Source organism: Papio anubis, chromosome 16 (assembly GCF_008728515.1).
Source record: "Papio anubis isolate 15944 chromosome 16, Panubis1.0, whole genome shotgun sequence".
Taxonomy (NCBI): domain Eukaryota; kingdom Metazoa; phylum Chordata; class Mammalia; order Primates; family Cercopithecidae; genus Papio; species Papio anubis.
The window spans coordinates 54,642,729-54,669,541 of NC_044991.1; the positions used below are offsets into that span (position 1 = coordinate 54,642,729).

At 48.3% G+C, this 26,813-nt stretch overlaps 1 protein-coding gene across 2 annotated transcripts; it reads right to left on the reverse strand.

Moving 5' to 3' along the window:
- Positions 1-19,555: 19,555 nt before the first annotated feature.
- On the reverse strand, positions 19,556-25,955 carry AP5S1 (adaptor related protein complex 5 subunit sigma 1). Of its 2 annotated transcripts, none has more exons than XM_003905024.4 (3): positions 25,739-25,955; positions 23,957-24,135; positions 19,556-20,993 (listed from the first exon to the last, which is right to left on the reverse strand). In XM_003905024.4, the coding sequence occupies exons 2-3, from the start codon at positions 24,007-24,009 to the stop codon at positions 20,567-20,569; spliced, it is 480 nt and encodes a 159-aa protein (XP_003905073.2). In that variant the 5' UTR covers positions 24,010-24,135; positions 25,739-25,955; the 3' UTR covers positions 19,556-20,566. The 2 variants fall into 2 exon arrangements, with proteins under 2 accessions (XP_003905073.2, XP_031512449.1); XM_031656589.1 differs by lacking the exon at positions 25,739-25,955 and adding an exon at positions 25,230-25,321.
- Positions 25,956-26,813: the final 858 nt, after the last annotated feature.

Genomic DNA, 26,813 nt, shown 5'->3' on the forward strand with positions numbered 1-26,813 from the left:
AACTGTTTTTATAAAAATTTAGACAAAGAAGAACACAACATGCTTCTGCTATTCTGATCAAAAGCTCATGATCTAAAACTAATCATAGGGAAACAGTAAGCAAACCCAAAACGAGGGACATTTAACAGCTGTCCTGTCCAATACAGCGGCTACTAGCCACATGTAGCTATTTTAATTAAAATTAAATAATACTTAGAAGCCAGTTCCTGAGACCCAGGAGCCACATTTCTTTTTTTTTTTCTTTTGAGACAGAATCTCACTTTTTCACCCAGGCTAGAGTGCAGTGGCCCAATCTCAGCTCACTGCAACCTCTGCCTCCCGGGTTCAAGTGATTCTCCAACCTCAGCCTCCCGAGTAGCTGGGACTACAGGCGCCTGTTACCACGCCCGGCCAATTTTTGTATTTTTAGTAGAGACGGGGTTTCACCATATCAGCCAGGCTGGTCTTGAACTCCTGACCTCATGATCAGGCCGCCTTGGCCTCCAAAAGTGCTGGGATTACGGGCATGAGCCACTGGCCCTGGCCCCACGAGCCACATTTCAAATGCTACTTTCATGTAGCTAATGGCTTCGTACTGGGTGGCACAGAGCATTTCTATTTTTTTGTTTGTTTTGTTTTGGGACAGAGTTTCGCTGTTGTTGCTGAGGCTGGAGTACAACGGTGTGATCTCGGCTCACGGCAACCTCCACCTCCCAGGTTCAAGCGATTCTCCTGCCTCAGCCTCCCGAGTAGCTGGGATTATAGGCATGTGCCACCATGCCCAGCTAATTTTGTGTTTTTAGTAGAGATGGGGTTTCTCCATGTTGGCCAGGTTGGTCTTGAACTTCCGACCTCAGGTGATCTGCCCGCCTCGGCCTCCCAAAGTTCTGGGATTACAAGCGTGAGCTATAGCACCAGGCCCAAACAGTATTTCTATCATTGCTGAAAGTTCTATTGGATAGCACTGCTCTGCAGAATAACTTCAAAAATTTCAAGGTCAGGAAAGACAAGGAGACTGAGGGACTGCTCCAGAGAAAACGACTTTGGTAGTGACATGACAACTGAATGCAGTATGGGAACCTGGGCTGGATCCTGAAACAGAAAAAGGACATCAGGCGAAATCCAAATAAGGCTTTCAGATCAGTTAACAATTCTCTGGCGGGGCGTGGTGGCTCATGCCTGTAATCCCAGCACTTTGGGACGCCGAGATGGGTGGATCACCTGAGGTCAGGAGTTCGAAACCAGCCTGGCCAACATGGTGAAACCCTGTCTCTACTAAAAATACAAAAATCAGCCGGGCATGGTGGCGGGTGCCTGCAATCCCAGCTACTCAGGAGTCTGAGGCAGGAGAATTGCTTGAACCGGGAGGCAGAGGTGGCAGTGAGCCGAGATCATGCCATTGCACTCCAACTTGGGCAACTAGAGTAAAACACTGTTTAAAAAAAAAAAAAAAAGGCTGGGCGCGGTGGCTCAAGCCTGTAATCCCAGCACTTTGGGAGGCCAAGACGGGCGGATCACGAGGTCAGGAGATCGAGACCATCCTGGCTAACACGATGAAACCCCGTCTCTACTAAAAAATACAAAAAACTACCCGGGTGTGGTAGCAGGTGTCTGTAGTCCCAGCTACTCTGGAGGCTGAGGCAGGAGAATGGCGTGAACCCGGGAGGCGGAGCTTGCAGTGAGCTGAGATCTGGCCACTGCACTCCAGCCTGGGCGACAGAGAGAGACTCCGTCTCAAAAAATAATAATAATCTGTCAGTTTTAGGATCATTGGGGGGTTATGTAAGATGTAAATGTTTGCATTATTTTTGCAACTATGTTGTAAATCTGAAATTACTTAAAAAATATAAAGTAAAATAAATCATCTTTTGACCCTATCTGGCTATTTACATTATCTTTTATTGCATTCCACCCTATTTCATGGGTGTAATTCATTGATCATTGTCCATTTATTAGGAGAAGAGCAAGTCCAGAGAGCGATCTATGCCCTAGGCTGCCCCCCAGTGAGGGCCTTGGAGCTGCCCCCCTGCCCAGTAAAGCTCAGCACAGATAGGCCCGTCTCCAGGCCTCCAAGGGAGGCTGTGACCCACACATGATGACTCAGCAACCACCAGCTCGTTTCCCCCTAGAGAGCAGAGGTCAGGCCCAAAGATAGTGCCAGAGGGCCCCAAACACGGCCACCTTCTCTGGTCTGAGTCCTTAAGGGAGCTAAGACTAAAAAACATAATCCCCTCCTTTATGACTTCATTTTGAATAATATTTTAAAGTTATTCTTTATTTATTTATTTTTAAAATAAAAGAGACAGGGTCTTACTACATTGCTCAGGTTGGTCTTGAACTCCTGGGCTCAAGCAATCCTTCCGTCTAAGTCTCCCAAGTAGCTAAGACCACAGGCACACTCCACTGCACTTAAACAGCTGTTCTTTACACTATTTTAATTTTTTCATTCTGTCAATTTACCAAAAAAATATACTTTTTACAGCTAATATGGGGAAAACAGAAATATTTGATGAAGAAAACCAAAATCCATATTCATAATGCCACCATCTACAAAAATTAGCCCGTCATGGTGGCACACATCTGTAATCTCAGCTACTCAGGAGGCTGAGGCAGGAAAATTGCCTGAACCCAGGAGACGGAGGTTACAGTGAGCCAAGATCACGCCACTGCACTCCAGCCTGGGGGACAGAGTGAGACTCCATCTCAAAAAAAAAAAAAAAAAAAAAAAAAAAAAAAAAAACATAATGCCACCATCTAGGGGTGACTGCTGGTGACGCTCCAGTGTCTTTTCTAGTATTTTTTTTTTTCCTACAATACACAGTCTCCAAGACCTCTGACCTCCTGGGATTATCCTTGCCTTGACCAGCCATGTAAGATGGTTCCAGCCATGATGTGGGACAAAATAGGGTCTAGCATGAGACTGCCTTACTTCTCAGGGGTCTCAGGAGCAGGGGGCTTAGCTCACTTCGGCTCCTGGGTCAGTCCCCGCTACAGCCAGCTCCTCCTCTGGGACTGTGGATGACATAGCCCTCTCATCAGGCCTCAGGACACTGTGTGGCTGATCGCCTGCCACTGACACAATACAGTGTGCATAATCACACCTCAACTGTAATAAAACCAACTCTGCCTAGTTTAGCCAAGAGGGCATAAATGTTGAATAGTTCAAGAATCAATCCTGCCTACTCCCCTCTGGGCTCTAGCGGCTTCATATCGAATTCTTTCAGGAAGAACAATTAAAAGTGCGGGAGCCATAAGATTAGGCACGCTTAATTGTATTGCTGCTTGGCAAGGACATGCCTTGAGAGTTAGATATCAGAGTTCCTAAAATTCACAGGCCTCTCCCAACACTGGAGATTTCTCCCTGGTCACGTCCCTCCACGCTCCCAGCTTCTTGCCACATTGCTGGTGCCCTGCTTGCTCTCAGCCCCTCTTCCTGTCTCTCGTCCTAGGGCTCCTCTCCCAAAATCAGGTATTCAGTGCAGGAAACAGATGTCACCCTAGGTATTTCATGCACGGAAGGGTTTTGTTTCTTGAAGCATAATTTACATTTGGTGAAATATATCAATCTTAAGTGTATGACTTGATTCTTTTTTTATTTTTATTTTTTTCTGAGACGGAGTCTACTGTATCGCCAGGCTGGAGTACAGTGGTGCGATCTCAGCTCACTGCAACCTCAGCTCACTGCAACCTCCAACTCCCTGGTTCAAGCAATTCTCCTGCCTCAACCTCCCGAGTAGCTGGGATTACAGGCATGCTCCACCAAGCCCAGCTAATTTTTGTATTTTTAGTAGAGAAGGGATTTCACCATGTTGGCCAGGATGGTCTCGATCTCCTGACCTTGTGATCCACCTGTCTTGGCCTCACAAAGTGCTGGGATTACAGGCGTGAGCCACCACACCCAGCTCTCTCTTTTTTTTTTTTTTTTTTTTTTTTTTGAGATGGAGTCTTGCTCTGTCGCCAGGCTGGAATGCAGTGGCGCGATCTCGGCTCACTGCAACTTCTGCCTCCCAGGTTCAACATGGCAAAACCCTATCTCTACAAAAAGTACAAAAAATTAGCCAGGCATGGTGGTACGCTCCTCTAGTCTCAGCTACCTGGAAGGCTAAGGCAGGAGGATAAATTGAGCCCAGGAGGTCGTGGTGGAGGGTGCAGTGAGCCATGATCGTGTCACTGCATCTCAAGCTTCACTTGTTCAGAACTCAGTTCTGGAGTTCCTTCTGAGCTACTGATCCTCTCGCCTCAGCCTCCCAAGTAGCTAGGACGACAAGCATATACCACTGGCTTTTTTTTTTTTTTGAGGCGGAGCCTAGCTCTGTATCCCAGGCTGGAGTGCAGTGGCTCAATCTTGGCTCACGGCACGCTCCGCCTCCCGGGTTCTCGCCATTCTCCTGCCTCAGCCTCCCAAGTAGCTGAGGCTACAGGTGCCCGCCACCACGCCCAGCTAATTTTTTGTATTTTTAGTAGAGACTGGGTTTCACCGTGTTAGCCAGGATGGTCTCAATCTCCTGACCTCATGATCCGCCCACCTCGGCCTTCCAAAGTACTGGGATTACAGGCGTGAGCCACTGTGCCCAGCCACCACTGGCTCTTTTTCTAATTTAATTTTTGTAGAGACAGGGTCTTGCTATGTTGCATGGGCTGATCCCAAACTCCTGGGCTCCAGCAGTCCTCCCACTTTGGATTCACAAAGTGCTGGAACTACAGTTGTGAAGCACATTAGACCTCTGACTGCTTTGACTGCTTTTACTGCTTTTTTTTTTTTTTTTTTTTGAGACTCTTTTAGCCCAGGCTGGAGTGCAATGGCATGATCTCGTCTAACTGCAACTTCCACCTCCAACCTCCACTTGCCAGATTCAAGCGATTTTCCTGCCTCAGGCTCCCCAGTAGCTGGGATTACAACTGTGCACCACCAAGCCCAGCTAATTTTGTATTTTTAGGAGAGACAGGGTTTCACCATGTTGGCCACGCTGGTCTGGAACTCCTGACCTCAAGTGATCCTCCTGCCTTAGCCTCCCAAAGTGCTGGCATGAGCCACCACGCCAGCCTCTGACTACTTTTTAACTCATCTTCCCTCAGAGCAGGAACCAGAGCCTGTGGTAATAATCATATTTATTTCTGTTTTTGTTTTTGTTATTTGTTTTTGTTTTTTGGCTGGAGTGCAGAAGCTGGAGTGCAGTGGTGCGATTGTGGCTCACTGCAACCTCCGCCTCCTGGGTTCAAGCAATTCTTGTGTTTCAGCCTCCCAGTTAGCTGGAATTACAGGTGTGCGCCACTACACTCAGCTAATTTTTTATTTTCAGTAGAAATGGGGTTTCACCATGTTGGCCAGGCTGGTCTTGAACTCCTGACCTCAGGTGATCTGCCTGCCTTAGCCTCCAAAAGTGCTGAGATTACAGGTGTGAGCCCCCATGCCCGACCCCAATCATATATATATATATATATATTTTGAGATGGAGTCTTCCTCTGTCACCCAAACTGGAGTGTAGTGGATCGATCTCTGCTCACTGCAACCTCTGCCTCACGGGTTCAACTGATTCTCCTGCCTCAGCCTTCTGAGTAGCTGGGATTACAGGTGCATGCCATCACACCTGGCTAATCTTCTTTATATTTTTAGTAGAGACAGGGTTTCAGCATGTTGGTCAGGCTGGTCTCGAACTCCTGACCTTGTGATCCGCCCACCTCGGCCTCCCAAAGCGGCCATTTTTTTTTTTTTTTTGAGACAGAGTCTCACTGTGTCGCCCAGGCTGGAGTGCAGTGGCGTGATCGTGGCTCACTGCAAGCTCTGCCTCCCAGGTTCACGCCATTCTCCTGCCTCAGCCTCCCGAGTAGCTGGGACTATAAGCGCCCACCACTATGCCTGGCTAAGTTTTTGTATTTTTTAGTAGAGACAGGGTTTCACTATGTTAGCCAGGATGGTCTCGATCTCCTGACCCTGTGATCCATCCGCCTCGGCCTCCCAAAGTGCTGGGATTACAGGCGTGAGCCACCGTGCCCGGCCGAAAGCATAGTCTTCTTTTTTTTTTTTTTTTTTTTTTTTTTTGAGACAGTGTTTCACTCTTGTTGCCCAGGCTAAAGTGCAATGGCACGATCTCAGCTCATTGCAACCTCCACCTCCCGGGTTCAAGCGATTCTCCTGTCTCAGCCTCCTGAGTAGCTAGAATTACAGGCACCTGCCACCACGCCGGGCTAGTTTTTGTATTTTTAGTAGAGATGGGGTTTCACCATGTTGGTCAGGTTGGTCTTGAACTCCTGACCTTAGGCGATCCACCTGCCTCGGCCTCCCAAAGTGCTGGGATCACAGGTGTGAGCCACGGTTCCTAGCCCCTCATTCATATTTGTAAACTCTTCCAGAACACTGAGGGGAAAGATAATTTTCTATTCATTAACAGCAGTGTAAAAGTCAGGGTAACTTCTTTTTCTTTCTGTCTGTCTCTCTCTTTTTCTTTCTCTTTTTTTTGAGACAGGGTCTCACTCTGGTTGCCCAGGCTGGAGTGCAGTGGCGTGATCTTGGCTCACTACAGCCTCGACCTCCTGGGCTCAGGTGATTCTTCCACCTCACCCTCCCAAGTAGCTGGGACTACAGGCACATGCCACCATGTACAGCTAATTTTTTGTATAGATGGGGTTTCTCCATGTTGCCCAGGCTGGTCTCAAACTCCTGGACTCAAGCAATCTGCCCACCTCAGCATCCCCAGAGTGCTGGGATTACAGGCGTGAGCCACCATGCCTGGCCCAGCCAGGGTAACTTCTGAACATAGGGTGACTTGCAGCAGGAAACTTGCAGGCCCTACACAGCTGCTTCCTTTCTGTAACTTGTGGCTTATCTTCTGGGAAATTGCAAGCAGTCCTGGGAGTAGCATCCTCGAGAGATTAAGAGATACCGTCAGTTGTTTCTCTCTGCTTCCCAGGAGAAAGAAACATTACATGGTGATGTTGCAGAGTCCCTGGCCCCAGGGGTTTCCTATAAGCCACCTATTCATTCATTCCTTCATTCATTCGTTAGTTCGTTCAGTGTATATTGGGTACTCGTTCTAGTTGTTGGTTATAATGTAGAAAACAAAAGAGACACAACTTGTGGAGGTTACAACCAGATGGAAAAAAGAAATGGTAAACTAAGTAACACAAAAGGAAGACTATCTAATGGGGGAAAGTTGTTGAAAAAATTGGTAAAGCTCTATCTGCCTCTTAAGGAAAATGCATAATTCATCTCCAGTAGAGTATGTCTTTCTGTGGCACCCTTCAGCAGACAGACATCAGTGGGGAAGGAGGTCTTGTCCATGAGTTTCATCGTGTTCCTCTCACTTTGTTGCCCAGGCTGCTCTCAAACTCCTGGCTTCAAACGATCCTCTCGCTTTGGCCTCTTAAAGTGCTGGGATTATAGGCAGGTGCCACTGTACCCAGCCTGAAAACAGTTTAAAAATAAGGAGTAGCATGAAAGCTGATGAGAAGCTGAGGCCCCAGGAAGGGACTAGGAGTGGGGAAACCCCACTGGGTGCAATGGGCAAGAGACTAGGGAAAGGGAGCATGCAACAATCAATTTTAAGTTTTTTGCTCTGTCATTCTGTAAGATGACTCTCCTCTGTCCCCCTAAACTTTTCTAACAGTTGGCTATAGCCAAATTTCTGTTTCTTTAGGGATATCAAGGAAAAGAGCTTCCTTTAGACAGACAGCAGGGCAGGGAGAAGAGCTGTATGTCCTGACCCTGAGTGAGACTGACAATGCCATAGAAGCAGAAAGCTAAAGTACATAATGCCTAGGAGACATACGTCCTCATGAGAAGCCCAGAAATGCTGGAGTACTAGGCACCCCACTGCAGGTAGGATGAGGGCTCAGGAACTTACATCTGCATACAAAGGGATGGAGCAGTTCTATAATGGTGGAGGACCTGGAACTAAGCAGAAGGCAGAGAGGTGAGTCACACAAGTGAACCTCCTGAATTTCACAGCCTGCAGGCTCTCTCCTTGGTTAAAACTAAACTGGGTCTTCCCTACAGAGCTACATTGTAGTCCCTACTTTACTGCAAGTAAGAGATACATCTTCAGGAAGCAATTTTTCTTTTCTAGTGCTTTCCAAGATCTGCCAAATTAAAAGGATTAAGGGGGTGGGGAGAATATAGCTACAACCGATAGGCAAAGAAGAGCCAACTAGTGCATAAATGGAATTCCTACACAAAACAGAAACAATGGAATACAATACCTACTTAAAGATATATATAGGGAGGCTGAGGCAGGCGAATCACAAGGTCAAGAGATCGAGACCATCCTGGCCAACATGGTGAAACCTCATCTCTACCAAAAATACAAAAATTAGCTGAGATTGGTGGAATGTGCCTGTAGTCCCAGCTACTAAGGAGGCTGAGGCAGGAGAATCGCTCGAACTCGGAAGGCGGAGGCTGCAGTGAGCTGAGATTGCACCACTGCACTCCAGTCTGGCGACAGAGCAAGACTCCATCTCAAAAAATAATAATAATAATAAAAAGATACAATTCTGGAAAATATTTCTGAACTAAAAAAGGACTTCAATCTACTTCTGAAAAAACACACTATGATCCCAGCACTTTGGGAGGCCGAGGCAGGTGGATCACCTGAGGTCAGGAGTTCGAGACCAGCCTCAACATGGAGAAACTCCGTCTCTACTAAAAATACAAAATTAAATGGGCGTGGTGGCACATGCCTGTAATTCCAGCTACTCGGGAGGCAGAGGCAGGAGAATTGCTTGAACCTGGGAGGCGGAGGTTGAGGTGAGCCAAGATTGAGCCATTGCACACTTCAACCCGGGCAACAAGAGTGAAACTCTGTCCCAAAACAAAAACGAAAACAAAAAACAAAAAAAAAACATACTATGTTTGCACTATGAGATACATTCTAGAAATGTTACTGAAATGTAAAGATAATGAATCTTTGGGGCACCCAGGCAAAAAAATCAAGTACAGAGGCTCTAAAAAGATGATGATGATGATTGTAATCCCAAAGGGCTGGGATTACAGGAGTGAGCCACTGTGCCCAGCCAAGAATAATTTTTTTTTTTTTTTTTTTTTTTTTTTGAGACGGAGTCTTGCTCTGTCGCCCAGGCTGGGGTGCAGTGGCCGGATCTCAGCTCACTGCAAGCTCCGCCTCCCAGGTTTACGCCATTCTCCTACCTCAGCCTCCCGAGTAGCTGGGACTACAGGCGCCCGCCAACCCGCCCGGCTAGTTTTTTTGCATTTTTTAGTAGAGACGGGGTTTCACCGTGTTAGCCAGGATGGTGTCGATCTCCTGACCTTGTGATCCGCCCATCTCGGCCTCCCAAAGTGCTGGGATTACAGGCTTGAGCCACCGCGCCCGGCCAAGAATAATTTTTCAACATACAAGAACTCAAAAATATTGTTCTCACGAAGTCATGTAAAAATAAAGAATTAAGAAGGAAAAAAGTGAAACTACAGATTTCTAGAAAATGTCAACAGTGAAAACACCACATCAGAACCTATGGGATACAACTAAAGCTGTGTCATAGGAATATTCATAACTTAAAGACTAACGTTATTTTCTAAGACTGCAAACAAACGACTTAAACACCCCTAAAGAGGTATGGATATACTAAGGTATGGATATGAAAACAGAAGGAAACAGTTCATGAAAATAAAAGCAGAAAATAATGAGGTAATGCTGGTTTTTATTCCTTTTTTGTTTTTGTTTTTTGAGACGTAGTTTCACTCTTGTTGCCCAGGCTGGAGTGCAATGGCGCGATCTCGGCTCACCGCAACCTCTGCCTCCTGCGTTCAAGCTGGCGATTCTCCAGCTTCAGCTTCCCAAGTAGCTGGGATTACAGGCATCGCCACCACACCCAGCTAATTTCTTTGTATTTTAAAGTAGAGACCAGGGATTTCTCCCACATGTTGGTCAGGCTGGTCTCAAACTCCCGACCTCAGGTGATCCAGCCGCCTCCAGCCTCCCAAAGTCTTGGGATTACAGTACGTAAAGCCACAGCACCCAGCAGTTTTATTTCTTAAGTAGAGCCAGCGAAGCCAGGTGCCCGTTGCTTATTTGCCTGGTCTTTTGGGGAGGGTGTTGTACTGTCACTTGGGCTGGGTGCGGTGGCGGATCTCGGCTCACTGCCAGCTCGCCTCCGGAGTTTCACGCCATTCTCCTGCCTCAGCCTCCCAGTAAGCAGGGACTACGAAGGCGCCCACCGCACCTCGCCCGGCTAGAGATTTTGTATTTTTGAAGTAGAGCCCGGGGTTTCACTGTGTTAGCCAGGATAAGTGCCGATCTCCTGACCTGAAGTGATCCAGCCGTCTCGGCCTCTAAAGTGCTGGGATTTACAGGCAGGCCACAGCGCCCGGCCGCTTATTATATAATTCTAAGCACCTTTTTGTAAATGTGAAATACTGTAGTTCACAATAATTTTTAGGTTTGCTAAATGAACTATAATCTAGCCACACGATGGATAAGAGTTTAAAAGAATACAGATGCTGTCTCTGTAGTGCTATGAAAAAAATATCCAGAATACACTGGTGAGTGAAAAAAGCAAGTGCTGGTCAGGCATGGTGGCTCACGTTTGTAATCTCAGCACTTTGGGAGGCTGAGGTGGGTGGATCACTTGAGGTCAGGAGTTCAAGACCAACCTGGCTAACATGGTGAAACCCCATCTCTACTAAAAATACAAAAATTAGCTGGGCATGGTGGCGTGCGCCTGTCAGCCCAGCTACTCAGGAGGCTGAGGCAGGAGAATCACTTGAACCTGGGAGGTGGAGATTGCAGTGAGCCAAGATCGCGTCCCTGCACTCCAGCCTGGGTGCAAGTACACGCCTGTAATCCTAGCCTCCCAAGTAGCTGGGATTACAGGCATGTACCACCACTCCTGGCTAATTTTTGTATTTTAATAGAGACAGGGTTTCTGCCATGTTGGCCAGGCTGGTCTCTGACTACTGACAGAGTGAGACTCTGTCTCAAAAAAAAAAAAAAAAAAAAAGAAGAAGAAAGAAAGAAAACTACAGACCAATATCTCTTGTGAACATAGATGCAAAAATCCTCAACAAAATAGCTGCAAATCAAATCCAGTAATGTATAAAAAGAATTACTCAAAATGACCAAGCGGGATTTATTCCAGGTATGTGAGGCTAGTTCAACATTTGCAAATCAACTAAGGTAATCCATTGCATTGACAGGCTAACAATGTAAAATTGCATTATCATACCAATAAATGCAGAAAAAGCATGTGGCAAAGTCCAACCACCATTTGCAATAAAAACTCTCAACAAACTAGGAAAGAAGATAACTTCACAAATTGATATAGAACATTTACAAAAATCATACGTAGTGGTGGGAAACGGGAAGCTTTCCCACTAAGATCAGGAACAAGGCAAGAATGTCCTAACAACTCATTTTCAATGTTGTACCAAAAGTCCTGGCTAATGTAGAAAATCTGAAGGAATCAACAAAAACAAACGAACAAAACCTCCTGGAACAAATAAGCATTACAGCAAGGTTACAAGATACAACGTTAATATACAAAAGTCAATTGCTAGGCTGGACAAAGTGGCTCATGCCTGTAATTCCTGCACTTTGAGAGGTCAAGGCAGGCAGATCTATTGAATCCAGGAGTTTGAGATCAGCCTTGGCAACATCCCTATAGGGAGACCTTATCTCTATTAAAAAAAGAAAAAGTCAGCCAGGTGAGGTGGCTCACGCCTATAATCCCAGCACTTTGGGAGGCCGAGGTGGGTGATCATGAGGTCAAGAGATTGGCCAACATGATGAAACCCCGTCTCTACTAAAAATACAAAAATTAGGCGAGGCATGGTGGCTCATGCCTGCATCCCAGCACTTTGGGAGGCTGAGGCAGATTGGATCCCAGTCCAGGAGATGGAGACCATCCTGGCGAACAGGTGGAAACTCCGTCTCTACTAAAAATACAAAAAAATTAGCGGGCGTGGTGGGGAGCAGCACCTGTGAGTCCCCAGCTACCGAGGCTGACTGAGGGGAGGAGAATCGCTTGAACCCGGCAGGCAGAGGTTGCAGTTAGCCGAGACCGTACCACCATACTCCAACCTGGGCAACAGAGTGAGACTCCGTCTCAAAAAAAAAAAAAAAAAAGGTGCCCAGGCACGGTGGCTCACCTGTAATTCCAGCACTTTGGGAGGGCAAGGTGGGTAGATCACTTGAGGTCAGGAGTTTAAGGCAACCTAGCCAACAGTGAAACCTTATCTCCACTAAAAATACAAAACTTTAGCCGGGCATGGTGGCGCACGTCTGTAATCTCAGCTACTTGGGAGGCTGAGGTGGGGGGATCACTTGAGCCCAGAAGGCAGAGGTTGCAGTGAGCCAAGACTGCGTCACTGCACCCCAGCCTGGGCAATAGAGTGAGACTGTCTCAAAAAAGAAAATAAAAAAAAAAGTCAATTGCTTTCTTTTTAACCACAAACAATAAGCAAGTGCATTTTTGAGAAGGAATCACCGGCTCTGTAAGCCCAGGCTGGTCTGTGGCGGATCTCAGCTCACTGCAAGCTCGCCTCCCGGGTTCGCAGCCATTCTCCTGCCTCATTATCGAGTAGCTGGGACTGCGCCAGACCACAGCCGACTGGTCAGCCCACATTTTTTTGGTTGAGATGGGGTTTCTGCTTGTTAACCAGGGCGGTCTCGATCTCCTGACCTGTGATCCTCTCGACCTCCCAAAGTCACTGAGATTACAGGCTTGAGCCATGACCAGCAAGTGCATTTTTTTTTGTTTGTTTGTTTTGAGACAGAGTTTCACTCTGTCACCCAGGCTGAAGCGCAGTGGCATGATCTCAGCTCACGGGACCTCCACCTCCCAGGTTCAAGTTCTCACCACTCAACCTCCCAAGTAACGGGATGCGGAGAATGTACCACACTCTGGCTAATTACCTGACCTAGTTGAGATTGGAGTTTTCTACCATAATGGCCAGGCTGATCTCGATTCCTGACCTCAGTGCACCTTCTTGAGATGCTGGGATTATAGCATGAGCCACTGTCCAACTTATGCAATTTGATATTAAAACCACATTACTCACTTTGGAAGGCCAAGGTGGGAGGATTGCTGGAGCTCAGGAGTTCAAGGCCAGCCTGGACAACATAGCAAGACCCTGTCTCTACTAAATATTTAAAATGTAGCCTGTGGCAGGAGGATGGCTTAGCCAGGGAGGTCCAGGCTGCAGTAAGCCGTGAACACACTACTGTACTGTAGCTTGGGTGGCAGAGTAAAGGCCTTGTCTCCAAAAAAAAAAAAAAAAATATATATATATATATACACACATATATATACACACACACACACACATATATTTTTATATATATATGAAGAAAAAAGTTGGAGACTGACACTGCCTGACTTCAAGACTTACTATAAAGTTACAGTAATCAAGATAGTGGGCCAGGTGCAGTGGCTCACACCTGTAATCTCAGCACTTTGGGAGGCCAAGACGGGTGGATCACGAGGTCAGGAGATTGAGACCATCCTAAGCGAACAGTGAAACCATCTCTAAAAATACAAAATTAGCCGGAGTGGTGGCAGGAGGCCCCTGTAGTCCCAACTACTCAGGAGGCTGAGGCAGGAGAATAAGTAAACCTGGGAGGCCAGACTTGCAGTGAGCGAGACTGCACCACTACCTCTAGCCTGGGGTGACAGAGCCGAGACTCTGTCTCAAAAAAAAAAAACTTGAAGAAAGATAAGCGGTGTGAACACAGTGGCTTATGCCTGTAATCCCAGCATTTTGTGAGGCTGAGGCAGGCAGATCACCTGAAGTCAGGAGTTTGAGACCAGCCTGGCCAACATGGTGAAATCCTGTCTCTACTAAAAATAGAAAAACTAGCAGGGCATGGTGGTGCACGCCTGTAGTCCCAGTTACTAGGGAGGCTAAGGCGGGAGGGTGGCTTGAACTTGGAAGGTGGAGGTTGCAGTGAGCCAGGATTGCACCATTGCACTCCAGGCTGGGTAAGAGTGAGACTCCATCTCAAAAAACAAACAAACAAAACAAAACAAAACAAAAAACACAGATAGTGTAGTATTGGCAAAAAAACTAGACAAACAGATTAATGGAACAGAATAAAGAACCCAGGAGAGACCCATATTAACACAGTAAACTGGTCTCTGACAAAGGAGTAAAAGCAATACAATGGAACAAAGATAGAAAGATTGTCTTTTCAAGAGATTATATTGGAACTGAACATCCATATGCAAAAACATGAATCTAGACATAGACCTTACACTCTTCACAAAAATTAACTCAAAATGGATCACAGACCTAAATGTAAAACACAAAACAGGATGGGCACAGTGGCTCACGCCTGTAATCCCAGCACTTTGGGAAGACAAGGCGGGTGGATCACCTGAGGTCAGGAGTTCGAGACCAGCCTGGCCAACATGGTGAAACCACATTTCTACTAAAAATACAAAAATTAGCGGGCACCTGTAACCTCAGCTACTTGGGAGGCTGAGACAGGAGAATCGCTTGAACCTGGGAGGCGGAGGTTGCAGTGAGCCCAGATCGCACCACTGCACTCCAGCCTGGGCGACAGAGCAAGACTCTGTCTCAAAAAAAAAAGACCAAAAAACCCCACAAAACTGTAAAAATTCTAGTAGATAACATAGAAGAAAATCTAGATGATCTTGGATAGGTGATGACTTTTTAGATGCAACAGTAAAGGCAGGATCCATTAAAAAAACTGATGAACGGCTGGGCACAGTGGCTCATGCCTGTAATCTCAGCAATTTGGGAGGCTGAGGCGGGCGGATCACCTGAGGTTGGGAGTTGAAGACCAGCCTGACCAACATGGTGAAACCCTGTCTCTACTAAAAATACAAAATTAGCCAGGCATGGTGGCGCATGCCTGTAATCCCAGCTACTTGGGAAGCTGAGGCAAGAGAATTGCTTGAACCCAGGAGGCAATGTTGCAGTGAGCTGAGATTGCACCATTGCACTCCAGCCTGGGCAACAAGAGAGAAACTCCAGCTAAAAAAAAAATAAAAAGAAAGAAATTGATAAGCTTCATTAATTTTTTTTTTTTTTTTGGAAACAAGGTCTTGTTCTGTCACCCAGGCTGGAGTGCGGCGGCATAGTCACAGCTCAGTGCAGCCTTGACCTCCTGGGCTTAAGCAATCCTTCGACCTCAGCCTCCCAAGTAGCTGGGACCACAGGTGTGCATCACAGTCAGCCAATTTTTGTGTTTTTTTGTAGAGATGAAGTCTCTATGTTGCACAGGCTGGTTTTGAACTCCTGGGCTCAAGCAATCCTCCTGCCTTGGCCTCCCAAAGCGCTGGGATTATAGGACTCATGAGCTACCTCACCCGGCCCACTTCATTAAATTATATGAAACTGGACTTCATTAAAATTAAAAAGCTCTGCTTTGTGAAAGACACTGTCAAGAGAATGAGAAGACAAGCCACAGACTGGGAGAAAATATTTGCAAAAGGTACATCTGATAAAGAACTGTTATCCAAAATACACAAAGAACTCTTAAAACTCAACAAAAAGAAATCACCCAAACAAGTTGCCTGTTTTAAAATGGGCAAAAGACTTGAATGGACAGCTCACTAAAGATTTACAGATGGTAAATAAGCATAGGAAAGATACTCTACATCATACGTTATTAGGGAACTGCAAATTAAAACAAGATTTCTCTACATACCTACTAGAATGGCCAAAAGCCAGCCGGGCGCAGACGCTCACTCCTGTAATCCCAGCACTTTGGGAGGCCGAAGCAGGTAGATCACTTCAGGTCAGGAGTTCGAGACCAGCCTGGCCATATGGTGAAACGCTGTCTCTTCTAAAAACACAAAAATCAGCTAGGCGCAGTGGTGTGTGCCTGTAGTCCCAGCTATTTGGGAGGCTGAGGCAGAAGAATCGTTTGAACCCAGGAGGCGGAGGTTGCAGTGAGTGGAGATTGCGCCACTGCACTCCAGCCTGGGTGACAGAGCAAGACTCCATCTCAAAAAAAAAAAAAAAATTAGCCAGGTGTGGTGGCACGTGCCTGTAGTCCTAGCTACTCGGGAAGCTGAGGCAGGAGAATCGCTTGAACCCAGGCAGTCAAGGTTGCAGTGAGGTGAGATAGTGCCCCTGCACTACAGCCTGGATGACAAAGGACACTCCATCTCAGGAAAAAAAAATAAAAGAGAATGGGCCAAAGCCCAGTGACAAAACCAAATGCCTCAGAGGATGTGGAGCAACAGAAACCCTCATTAACTGCCAATAGGAATGCAAAATGGTACAGCCACTTTTGAAGACAGTTTGGCAGTTTCTTACAAAACGAAACACTCTTATCACAGGATCCAGGAGTCATACTCCTTGGTATTTATGAGTATTTCTACTCCCAAAGGAGTTGAAGACTTATGTTCACACAAAAACCTGTACACAAATGTTTGTAGCAGCTGTATTCATAACTGCCAAAACTTGGAAGCAACCAAGATGTCCTTCCATAGGTGAACAGATAATGCACATCTACATAATGGAATACTATTCAGCAGTACTTCTAAAATGAGCTGTCAAGCTCATGATTCTGCCATGAAAAGACTTGGAGGAATCTTAAATGCACATTACTAAGTGAAAGAAGCCAATCTGAAAAGGCTACATATACGGTATGAATCCAACTATACAACATTCTGAAAGAGGCAAAACTGTGGAAGCAGTAAAAGATCAATGGTTGCTAAGGGTTGAGGGGAGGGAAGGATGAATAGGTGGAGCAGAGGACTGTTAGGGCAGTGAAACTCTTCTGTATGACACTATAATGGTAGATGCATATCACTGAAAATACATCCAAACCTATAGAACGTACAACCCCAAGAGTGAACTCTAATGTAAACCATGGACTCTGGTGATAGTGACCTGTCATTCACTGTCATTCAATTTAAACAAATGACCACTCTGGTGCCCAGTGTTGGTGATAGGGGAGGCTGTGCATGTGTGGGGATAGGGAGTAAACGAGAACTCTCTGTACCCTCTGCTCAGTTTTACTGTGAACTTAAAATTGCACTGAACAAATAAAGTCTATTTAAGAAACGGTCACAGCCACTTCAATCATGGTAATAAATATACAGAGACTTGGTCAATGGGTCACAGAGTATTGCATCTGACAAACACAGTTAACTGCATTACAATAAAATATAGGAATAAAAAACTAAAATAATAAAATAAAATATAGGAATAATTGTTTAAAAGATTGAGGCCAGGGGTGGTGGCTCACACCTGTAATCTCAGCACTTTAGGAGGCCAACATGGGTGGATCACCTGAGGTCAGGAGTTCAAGACCAGCCTGACCAACACAGTGAAGCCCTGTCTCTACTAAAGATACAAAAATTAGCCAGGCATGGTGGCACATGCTTGTAATCCCAGCTACTTGGGAGGCTGAGGCGGGAGAATTGCTCGAACCCAGGAGGCGGAGGTTGCAGTGAGCCAAGATTGCACTACTGCACTCTAGCCTGAGTGACAGAGTTAGACTCCATCTCAAAAAAAAAGAAAAAGAAAATATTGAGCTCTGGGGGATGCTGTACAGTGAGTAGTGCCACAGGGCTAGAAAAAACCACCCTGCCCTAGAGGAGACATGATGATCCAATCCTATCCCAGGGCTCACCACCCTCCCAATCAGTGATCCACATACATGCAGGCCAGTTCCTGCTTAAAACCTGTGACTTCTTCCTCCCTCCAGGTAAGCTCTCTTCTCTGGGCTCTACCGTCCTCTTGTCATCACCTGTTGTCCCAGGAGTGTTTGTGGAGGTACACTGGTAACACTACCAGCTGCTCAAAGTCTCTAGTTCTCTCAGGAAGCTGAGGGATGTGTGATTTGGCCAGGGTTCCTGGGGCAGAGAGAAGAAAGGGAGGAGGCTTGGAGATGGAGGCAAGTTTGCTTCCATAGCCATCTCACTGTTGGTTCCAAATCCTGGCTCCTTCACTTGGCCTTCCTCACTAAAGTGCCCCTTCTTCCTTTGGGTGTTTAAAGCACTTGTGAGCAGCAATTCAGGGATGCTCAAACCATTGCTGCCTTGCAGTCATCTGCAGTCACCTGGCCTTAGCTCTGCCTCTCCTGGAACCTTGGGGACATTCTGTATCTTGCATTGCACCCAGCAGAGCATTAGGCCCAAGGGAGGCTCGATGAATATATGGTGAGCATAAGTTGTGGTGGAAACCCAGCCCAAGGTGCTAGGGCAGAAGTGTGAAGTATGAGAAGGGTGCTGGGCAAGCTCATCCAGTTAAGAAAACCCTGGTCCAACTGGGCATCTGGAACAGGAACTGGAGCTCAGCAGCCCTAGGGTGTGGTCTCAGTCTCTACTATTCTCTTGTGCATCAGTTTGCCCCACATCATGGGAACCAAGACACCAGCCATGCCTAACCTCAACTTCCCACAGCTCCCAGGGGAGCAGGGTCTCAAACTCTTCCTTAAGTTCAGTTTGAAAAAAAGGCAGAAAGAATTCAGATCAGTAAGCTTCAGCTCTTCCATAGAGCACAAAATGGCCTGTTCCCTGAGAACACAGCCAATCCACCAGGACCACCAGCCTGGGGTGAGGGGTGGCCAGGAGAACAGCATGTATAGGGAAGGGGTGTCCCTATTAGAGGCCTGTGGGACATTTCCACGGGTGGGACTTGGTCACACACACAGAGTAACATCCCTTTAAGTCTTCAAGGTCAAGGGGGTTTGTGGTACCATAAAATGGAAGAGGTGGCCTCATCCCAATTATGTTGACAGTGGTGGTAGAAGGTCTGGCATGGCTGGTAGCCTTGGCCATGGACTTGGAAGGGCTAATCATCAGTGCTGCCTCCAAAGTGGGTGTAGGTGGGTCCATCCTGGGTGCTAAAGGGCAACTGATGGATGGTAAGCATGAGACGGAGCTGAGCACCTAGGATGCTCGTTCTGCCAAGAAAGCCTCACCTTCCTTGATAACAGGAAGATCATGAAAATCAATGTAAACTGAGGTGGTTTTTTCCCCCCAAATGAGTAAGTTTAAACCTTCACTAGAAGCTGCTGATTAAAGACCTCCTAACTACCAGCTTTTGGTACCCCACCCCTATCCCTTTGGGACTCAACATGGTACAGGCAGGCCCAGCTCCACATTGTCTGAGGGCTTTTTCCCAGGGGCAGAAAGAGCCAGGGAATGTATGCACCCTGGGATCAACCTGTAACCACTGACTAAAGGCAGCAGGCAAACACCCACAGCTGCCACCCCTCCGGCGAGGTAATTCAGAGGCAACTGCTGTGTGCAGGCCCCTAGAGGCACTCAGCTCCCTACCACAGTCCCAATAGGCTTGACAAGCATTCACAAGGACTGTCTCCCCTTCCTGCTTCCCAGGATCACCGCCCGCCCCACATAAACCACTCGCACCAATTCTTGGCTCAGGCGCTGTTTCTCAGGTGGCTCTGCCACAGCCACCTGCCACTTGTGATATATACTTTGGTGGAGAAAGTGTGTGCCACCATCTAAAGGAAGCCCCTAAGGAGACAGAGGTGAGGTGGGGATGAGAGATGGAGGCCTCCCAAGAAGCCTCCTTGGGGGATCCTTGACCATGAAGGCTCAGATGCCCAGCTTGGGGGCCATCCAGAGAGGCACTCACTCGTAGGAGCAGGATGCATGCATCAAACTCACAAAGAGAGGGTGAAATCACACAGCCAGTGCTTTTAATTCAAAATGAGAAATATATCATCCAGGCTAGACTGCTCACATTCACCTGACAGCACCTTCTCTCCCTGCAGATGAGGGAAGGCTGTGATGATTTTATCTAGAGCCTGCCTGGTGGGCATGAGCTTGGCATAAAAGGAGCTGCAGAATCCTGCTGCTGATTGACAGACGCATTTCTGAACTCTTTGGGGGCCAGACACTGAGCAGGACCTTGTTGATAATAGTGCCTAAGTGGGCACAAAGCCAGGGGCTGGGGCCTGCCAGCATGCAGGCACAGCTCCTCCACTCTCAGGGGAGTCTGAGGCCCCTTGTCTTTCAATGACTGTGGGTTGGTTTTTGTTTTTTTTTTTTTTTTTTTGAGACGGAGTCTCACTCTGTTGCCCAGGCTGGAGTGAAGTGGCACACTCTCAGCTCACTGCAACCTCCGCCTCCCAGGTTCAAGTGATTCTCGTGTCTCAGCCTCCTGAGTAGCTGGGATTACAGGTGGGTGCCATACACCCAGCTAAGTTTTGTATTTTTAGTGGAGACAGGGTTTCACTATGTTGGCCAGGCTGGTCTCGAACTCCCGACCTGAGGTGATCCACCCACCTCGGCCTCCCAAAGTGCTGGGATTACAGGCGTGAGCCACCACGCCCGGCCTGGACTGTGGGTTTGGAAGGAGAAGAGTGGGCTGAGTTCCAGTCAGCTCCTTACCCTAGCACTAGGGCTGGCAGGGATGGAGGAAGGTGGGGTCAAGGACAAGCGTGGCTGCCACACTGCAATGGTCTAAGTTACACAGCAGCTCTAGGCTCAGGATGTTCTGTGGTTCCACTAACCTGAGGATAGGCAGGACCTCCTCCACCCTCTGCCCCCTTTCTGCAGGCTTGTGTCGCCCACTTGTCCTGGTATAGCAGTACATCAGAACTGGGAGCAGGCAGTAGATGCCAAGCTTCATCTGGCTGTGTGTCCACCCTCTGCCTGCCCTCAGAAGTACCATCCCAAAGAGGAATCAGCGGGGCCAAGCAGCACTGAGTTCCTTCTCCAGGCCTTGGACAAACTGGTCATTGAGGAAAAGCAGCTGACCATGGGGCAGAAAGCGGGTGAGGATGCCCTCAATGCGGTCAGCCCGCAGCAGGAGGTTGGTACCGGGGGCCAGCAGCCGGAGGTGGTCAAGGAGGAGGCGTGCCAGCAGCCGGAGGGTGCCCTCAGCCAGCAGCAGGTTCTCGTGGGCGTCCAGCACCAGGGCAAAGCCTAATGAGAGCACGCCCAGCCACACCACCGTCCGTGGCTCCTGGAAAGGGTTCTCTGCCGCCAGGCGGAAAGCCCCACGTGGGGCCTCATGCAGCGGCACTTGCTCATCTGAGGACTGCGGCTGCAGGTCCATGGGGGGCCGGCCGGACGCCTGCTGCTGCAGCCGGCACATTGACTCCACCTGCCTGGAGAGAGTGGGCAGGTCAGGATGGTGGGCTCACACACCAACTTTGTCATCCTCATGACCAACCCTGGTGCTGGGAGCTACCATCATCCCCATATCTCAAGTGAGAAAACTGAGGACTAGAGAGACTAAGTGATCTGCCCAGGGCCACAGAATCAGGAAGTGTGAGCCTCCAGGTCCTGAACCACTTTATTCCATGTGGCCAAGAGGGCAGGTTTTCAACCCAGCTCCTTGGGCTGAAAAAGAGCACCACAGGAAGAAGATCCTGCCCTCACCTGCTTCACAGAGGCCTTCTCCACATAAAGGAAAGGGATGAGGAAGAAAATAAACGCCATAGGGGGGAGGGGGGAGGGATTGCATTGGGAGTTATACCTGATGTAAATGACGAGTTGATGGGTGCTGACGAGTTGATGGGTGCAGCACACCAACATGGCACAAGTATACATATGTAACAAACCTGCACGTTATGCACATGTACCCTAGAACTTAAAGTATTATAATAATAAAAAATAAATAAATTTAAAAAAATAAATTAAAAAAAAAAAAAAAAGAAAATAAACACCATTGCCCAACATAGGCTGTCCAATCTCCACCCTATTCTGCAACCCTCTCCAGGTATGAAAGAAAGACCTTCCTTTGAGATCAAGACCATCCTGGCTAACACGGTGAAACCCCCTCTCTACTAAAAAATACAAAAACTAGCAGGCCGAGGTGTGGCCCTGTAGTCCCAGCTACTCGGGAGGCTGAGGCAGGGGCGTAAACCCGGGGGCAGAGCTTGTAGTGAGCTGAGATCGGCCACTGCATCCCAGCCTAGGCTGACAGAGCGAACTCGATCTCAAAAAAAAAAAAAAAAAAGAAAGACCTTCCTTTGGACCAACAAGGCTTCTTAGACGCTCCCTTTGATCTTTCCTGAATTACCTTCCAGTCTGAGCCATGCACAGGCTGGTTTCAAAGGCATATATTTGGTTTTCTGAGCTACAGGGAGGGGAAGGAGAATGAGAAGAACAAGGGGAAGGAGAATGAGAAGAACAAGGGGAAGGCAGGAGTTGGCAGACGGTTGCCCCAGAGTGGTGCCACCCCACCCAGAATGCAGAGGTCCAGGAGGCTCCAGCACCTGCCAGCTCTGGCTGGGTCTGAGAGGGAAGAGCCAAGGTTAGCCACCCCAGTCTGGAACAGTATATTCCAAACTGTGATCTGGATCCCTGGCTTTCTGGAGTCCTCATGTACCACACCCTCTCTCTTCCTTAGAGATTCATAAAGTAGGGGCTGGACGCAGTGGCTCACGCCTGTAATCCCAGCACTTTGGGAGGCCGAGGTGGGTGGATCACAAGGTCAGGAGTTCAGGACCAGCCTGGCCAAAATGGTGAAACCCCATCTCTACTAAAAATACAAAAATTAGCCGGGCATGGTGGCAGATGTCTGTAATCCCAGCTATTTGGGAGGCTGAGGCAAGAGAGTTGCTTGAACCTGGGAGGTGGAGGTTGCAGTGAGCCCAAACTGCCACCACACTCCAGCCTGGGCAACAGAGCAAGACTCCATCGCAAAAAAAAAAAAAAGAGATTCATAAAGTCTACAGGCATACTAAAGGCCCTGTTAAGTACTGCACTGAAAAGCATGTTTAAACTGTTGGCCGGGCGCGGTAGCTCATGCCTGTAATCCCAGCACTTTTGGAGGCCAAGGCGGTCGGATCACGAGGTCAGGAGATCAAGACCATCCTGGCTAACATGGTGAAATCCCGTCCCTACTAAAAATACAGAAAATTAGCTGGGCGTGGTGGTGGGCACCTGTAGTCCCAGCTACTCGGGACGCTGAAGCAGGAGAATGGCGTGAACCCGGGAGGTGGAGCTTGCAGTGAGCCAAGATCGCGCCACTGCACTCCAGCCTGGGCAACAGAGCGAGACTCAGTCAGCCTGGGTGACAGAGCGAGACTCCATCTCAAAAAAAACAAAAAACAAGGCCGGGCGCGGTGGCTCAAGCCTGTAATCCCAGCACTTTGAGAGGCCGAGACGGGCGGATCACGAGGTCAGGAGATCGAGACTATCCTGGCTAACACGGTGAAACCCCGTTTCTACTAAAAAATACAAAAAAAAAAAAAAAAAACTGGCAGGCGGGGTGGTAGCCTGTAGTCCCAGCTACTTGGGAGGCTGAGGCAGATAGGCGTAAGCAGGAGGTGGAGCTTGCAGTGAAGCTGAGATCCGGCCACTGCACTCCAGCCTGGGCGACAGAAGCGGGCACCATCATCTCAAAAAAAATCTGTACCCGTCTGCTTGCCTGCTCTCAAGCCTTTTTTTTTTTTTGACACGGTTTCACTCTTGTGGCCCAGGATGGGAATGCATGCTGTCTTGGCTCACCATCCTCCTCCAGGTTTTTCAAGTGATTCTCCTACCTCAGCTCCCAAAGTAACTGAAATTATAGGCATCATGCAGCCCAGCCTTATTTTTTAGTAGATATAGGGTTTCTCCATGTTAGTCCAGGCCAGTCTCGAACTCAACCTCAGGCAATCCGCCCACCTCAGCCTCCCAAGTACTGGGATTGCCTAAGGCAGCCACGCACCCGGCCTACTCTCAAATGTTAAGTTGCTGCTTTCTGGCTGTAGCACTTGGACAGGTTAAATTCCTTAAACACTCTGTACCTCAGTTCACTCACATCTGTAGGTGGAGATAATAACTACTTATCTCATTTAATATGAGGTTAAATGAGTTAATATACATAAGATATTCAGAATACAAATGCTTAGCACTTACAGGCTGAACAAATGCTAATTATACTAATATTGATGACAGAATTACTTGTTGTGTTTCACATAACACTTATGAAAGGCTGTGGAGAGCTCCCTGGGAATGCCACTCTAAGCCTCTCTGTGCTTAATTCACTCCCTATTTATCTGCGTCCCCCACTCCTGGGAATACTATGCAATCAGGCACATGTTCAATGAAGGCCTGGGGCTGGAATGCTGTGTGGTGCCTGGCCACAGCTAAAATCTGTTCCTTCAGACCTGTCCCTTTCTGCACATGCATTGCATTGGGTCATCCAGGCTTCTCAGCAGGCAGGAGTGGGGTTTCGGCAAAGTCGATGTCCCCTCAGTGTCCCGGGGCCCCCTCAAGGTGTGAATGAGAGAAGTGGACCATGGCTCAGGGTGGGTGCTACAGTGAAGCCAGAGACCTTGGCAGGTGAGAGTGAACCCCCAGCAGGAGGGCAACCATGGGAAGGGGCTGACCTGGCAGGTATGGGATGTCCAGGGCTGGAGTGAGGCTGGACACTTTGAACAACAACATCTGAACAGTATCACATAACAGAATCCAGTGGTTAAAAAAAAAGGCGAGCAGTGGGCTCCAAGCCTGTAATCCCAGCACTTTGGGAGGCCAAGGCGAGGATCACAGATTCAGGAGATCCCAGCCATCACAAAACAACAGTGGGGAAACCCGTCTCTACTAAAATACAAAAAAACTAGCTGGTGAGGTGGTGAGCTGTAATTTAGCTACTTGGGAGGCTGAGGCAGGAGAATGAAGTGAACCAGGGGAGGCCGGGAGCTTGCAGTGAGCTGAGGTCAGGCCACTGCCATCAGCCTGGGCGACAGAGCGAGACTCCGTCTCAAAAAAAAAAAAAAAACACCTCAGACATACACAAGCAGAATAGGCATAAACTGAAAAAACAAACAAACAAAAACCTCAGACAAGCCTAAACCTAGTTCTACAAAACAACAGGAATCTTCAAAAGCGTCAAGGTCATGAGGTCATGGAAAACCTGAGAAGCTGCTCCAGGCTGAAGGAAAATGAAGAGACCATATAGCTGAATGCAATGTGTGCTCCTGGATCGGGTCCTGAACCAAGAAAAGGGTAATTTGGGCCAGGTGTGGTGACTCACGCCTGTAATCCCAGCATCTTGGGAGGCCTAGGTGGGCGGATCACTTGAGGTCAGGAGTTTGAGACCAGCCTGCCCATCTCTACTAAAAATAAACTAGCCAGGCATGGTGGCGCATGGTTGTAACCCCAGCTACTTGAGAGGCTGAAGCCAGAGAACCGCTTGAACCCGGGAGGGGAGGCTGCAGTGAGCCGAGATCGCACCACTGCACTTCAGCCTGGGCGACAGAGCGAGACTCTGTCGCAAAAAAAAAAAAAAAAAGAAAAGAAAAAGAAAAGGATAATTTCCATAAAGGGCATTATTAGGACACTAATAAAAACATTTAAAAACATTTAAATATGGACTATGGGTCAGAAAAAGTCTTGATCAATGTTACCCGATTTTGAATGCAGACGCTTGTCCTTGTTTTCAGAAAACAAACACGGATGTGCCTCTAAATATGGACGCAACGGGATTTCACATCTGCAACTAACTCACATGGTCCAGGGAAGAAAAAAGGCAGAGAGAAAAACAGAGGAAATTATAAGCTAAATAGGGTAAAAGAGGTTACAACTCGTGAATCTCATCAAAGTGCATACAGGAGTTACTTGAAACTGTCTCAAAATAAAAACTAAATAACAGTAATGGTTATCTGGTTGGCTCAGTGGCCGGCCCGGGAGTTGAAAGACGGCAAGTACACAGTCAGTGGGTATCTGTAACTAAGGCTAAATAGACGTCAGTTTAAACTCGTCAAAGAGCAGGTTCGCAAAGGCACTTCGACAACCGGAGCCCAGCACCCGGACGCTGACCTCCGCGACCCTCCAGCCGCAGGAAGAGCGCGTCATCACTCCGCGCCACCGTGTCCCCCCTTCCACCAGAGAAATGGTAGCGGTCAAGATAGCTTACAACACTGCCTCCGTAACCCTGAGGCGCAATGCACTTCGGGGGTTGTAGTTTCTTATTCCAGTCAGCCAGGCCTAAATGGGCACCCCGCCCTGAGTGTGTTGCCCCTGCAGCTCCGGTCCGCTGTCGTCGAGGCGTCGCCTCACCCTTCCTTCCGGGCCCGCGGACTGCCAACAAACACTCCCTTCGGTGACAGGAGAGCAATGGCGGCTGCGCGGCCTGTGGGCGCCTGCGCACGTCGATCGCGGGCGCGCGCGCCAGCTGACGCCTCGGGTTGGGCGCAGTGCTCATGTCCAGGGCGGTGCTGTGGGAGCCAGGTGCCGGCTGCATCTCCTGATGCTTGGACCCTCGCCGTGGGCTGGCCTCGCAGAGGGACAGAAACCCTCTTTCCCCAAGCTGCCGGCAGAAACTATGCTCGTCACTCCCGCTGCGGGCTCGAAGCGTTCCCGCTCGAAGCCCTAGACCAGCCGAGCCCCAGGCTGCCGACTTCGGCGACCGCGAGGGGGCGCTGCGACCCGGAGCGCGGAGTCCGTGGAAAAGGCCGGGGCCTGGTTGTCCCCCGAAGGAGGGGTGCTTGGCCTGAGGCCTTAGGAGGCTCGGGGGCGGGCGGCGGGTGGACCTAGGCCGAGCCGCACAGCTACGGGCTGCGACTGAGTTCTTACCTGGCCAACATGCGTGAGAATTACTGAGGCATCAGTTCAAATGTACATTCCTGGGCTGTACCCCCGGAAATTACGACTTCGGAGGTAAATATGTATATTTAGGTACATGTATATTTTGCGCGGATTTTCAATACAAATATGTGTATTTTGCGCAGATTCTGAATGTATAGGTTCCTGCAGCGGGTTAATGCTGGCACTCGGTTCGGCGCAGAACTATTCGAACGCTGCTTCCGAACTCTCACTGTCTGGCAGATCTGTCAATTTCATTGGGCCCCAGTGAAACTTTGTAGAGTGTCACCCAGGGCGAACGCTTAGTAGGGCTGATCAGCAAGCCCCCTTCTTGACTGGAGGCCATCAAAACAACAGGGAAGAGGTTTATACCTTAAACCTGAAAGGGGCACTGTGACACTAACCTG

Excerpts from the sequence above, each read along its gene's own strand:
- AP5S1 (XM_003905024.4), bottom strand. The coding sequence starts at position 24,009 with ATGCATGTGCAGAAAGGGACAGGTCTGAAGGAACAGATTTTAGCTGTG. Across the intron at positions 20,994-23,956 it reads CAGATTTTAGCTGTGGCCAG|GCAGGTGGAGTCAATGTGCC; the intron begins GCACCACACAGC and ends CACTCTCTCCAG.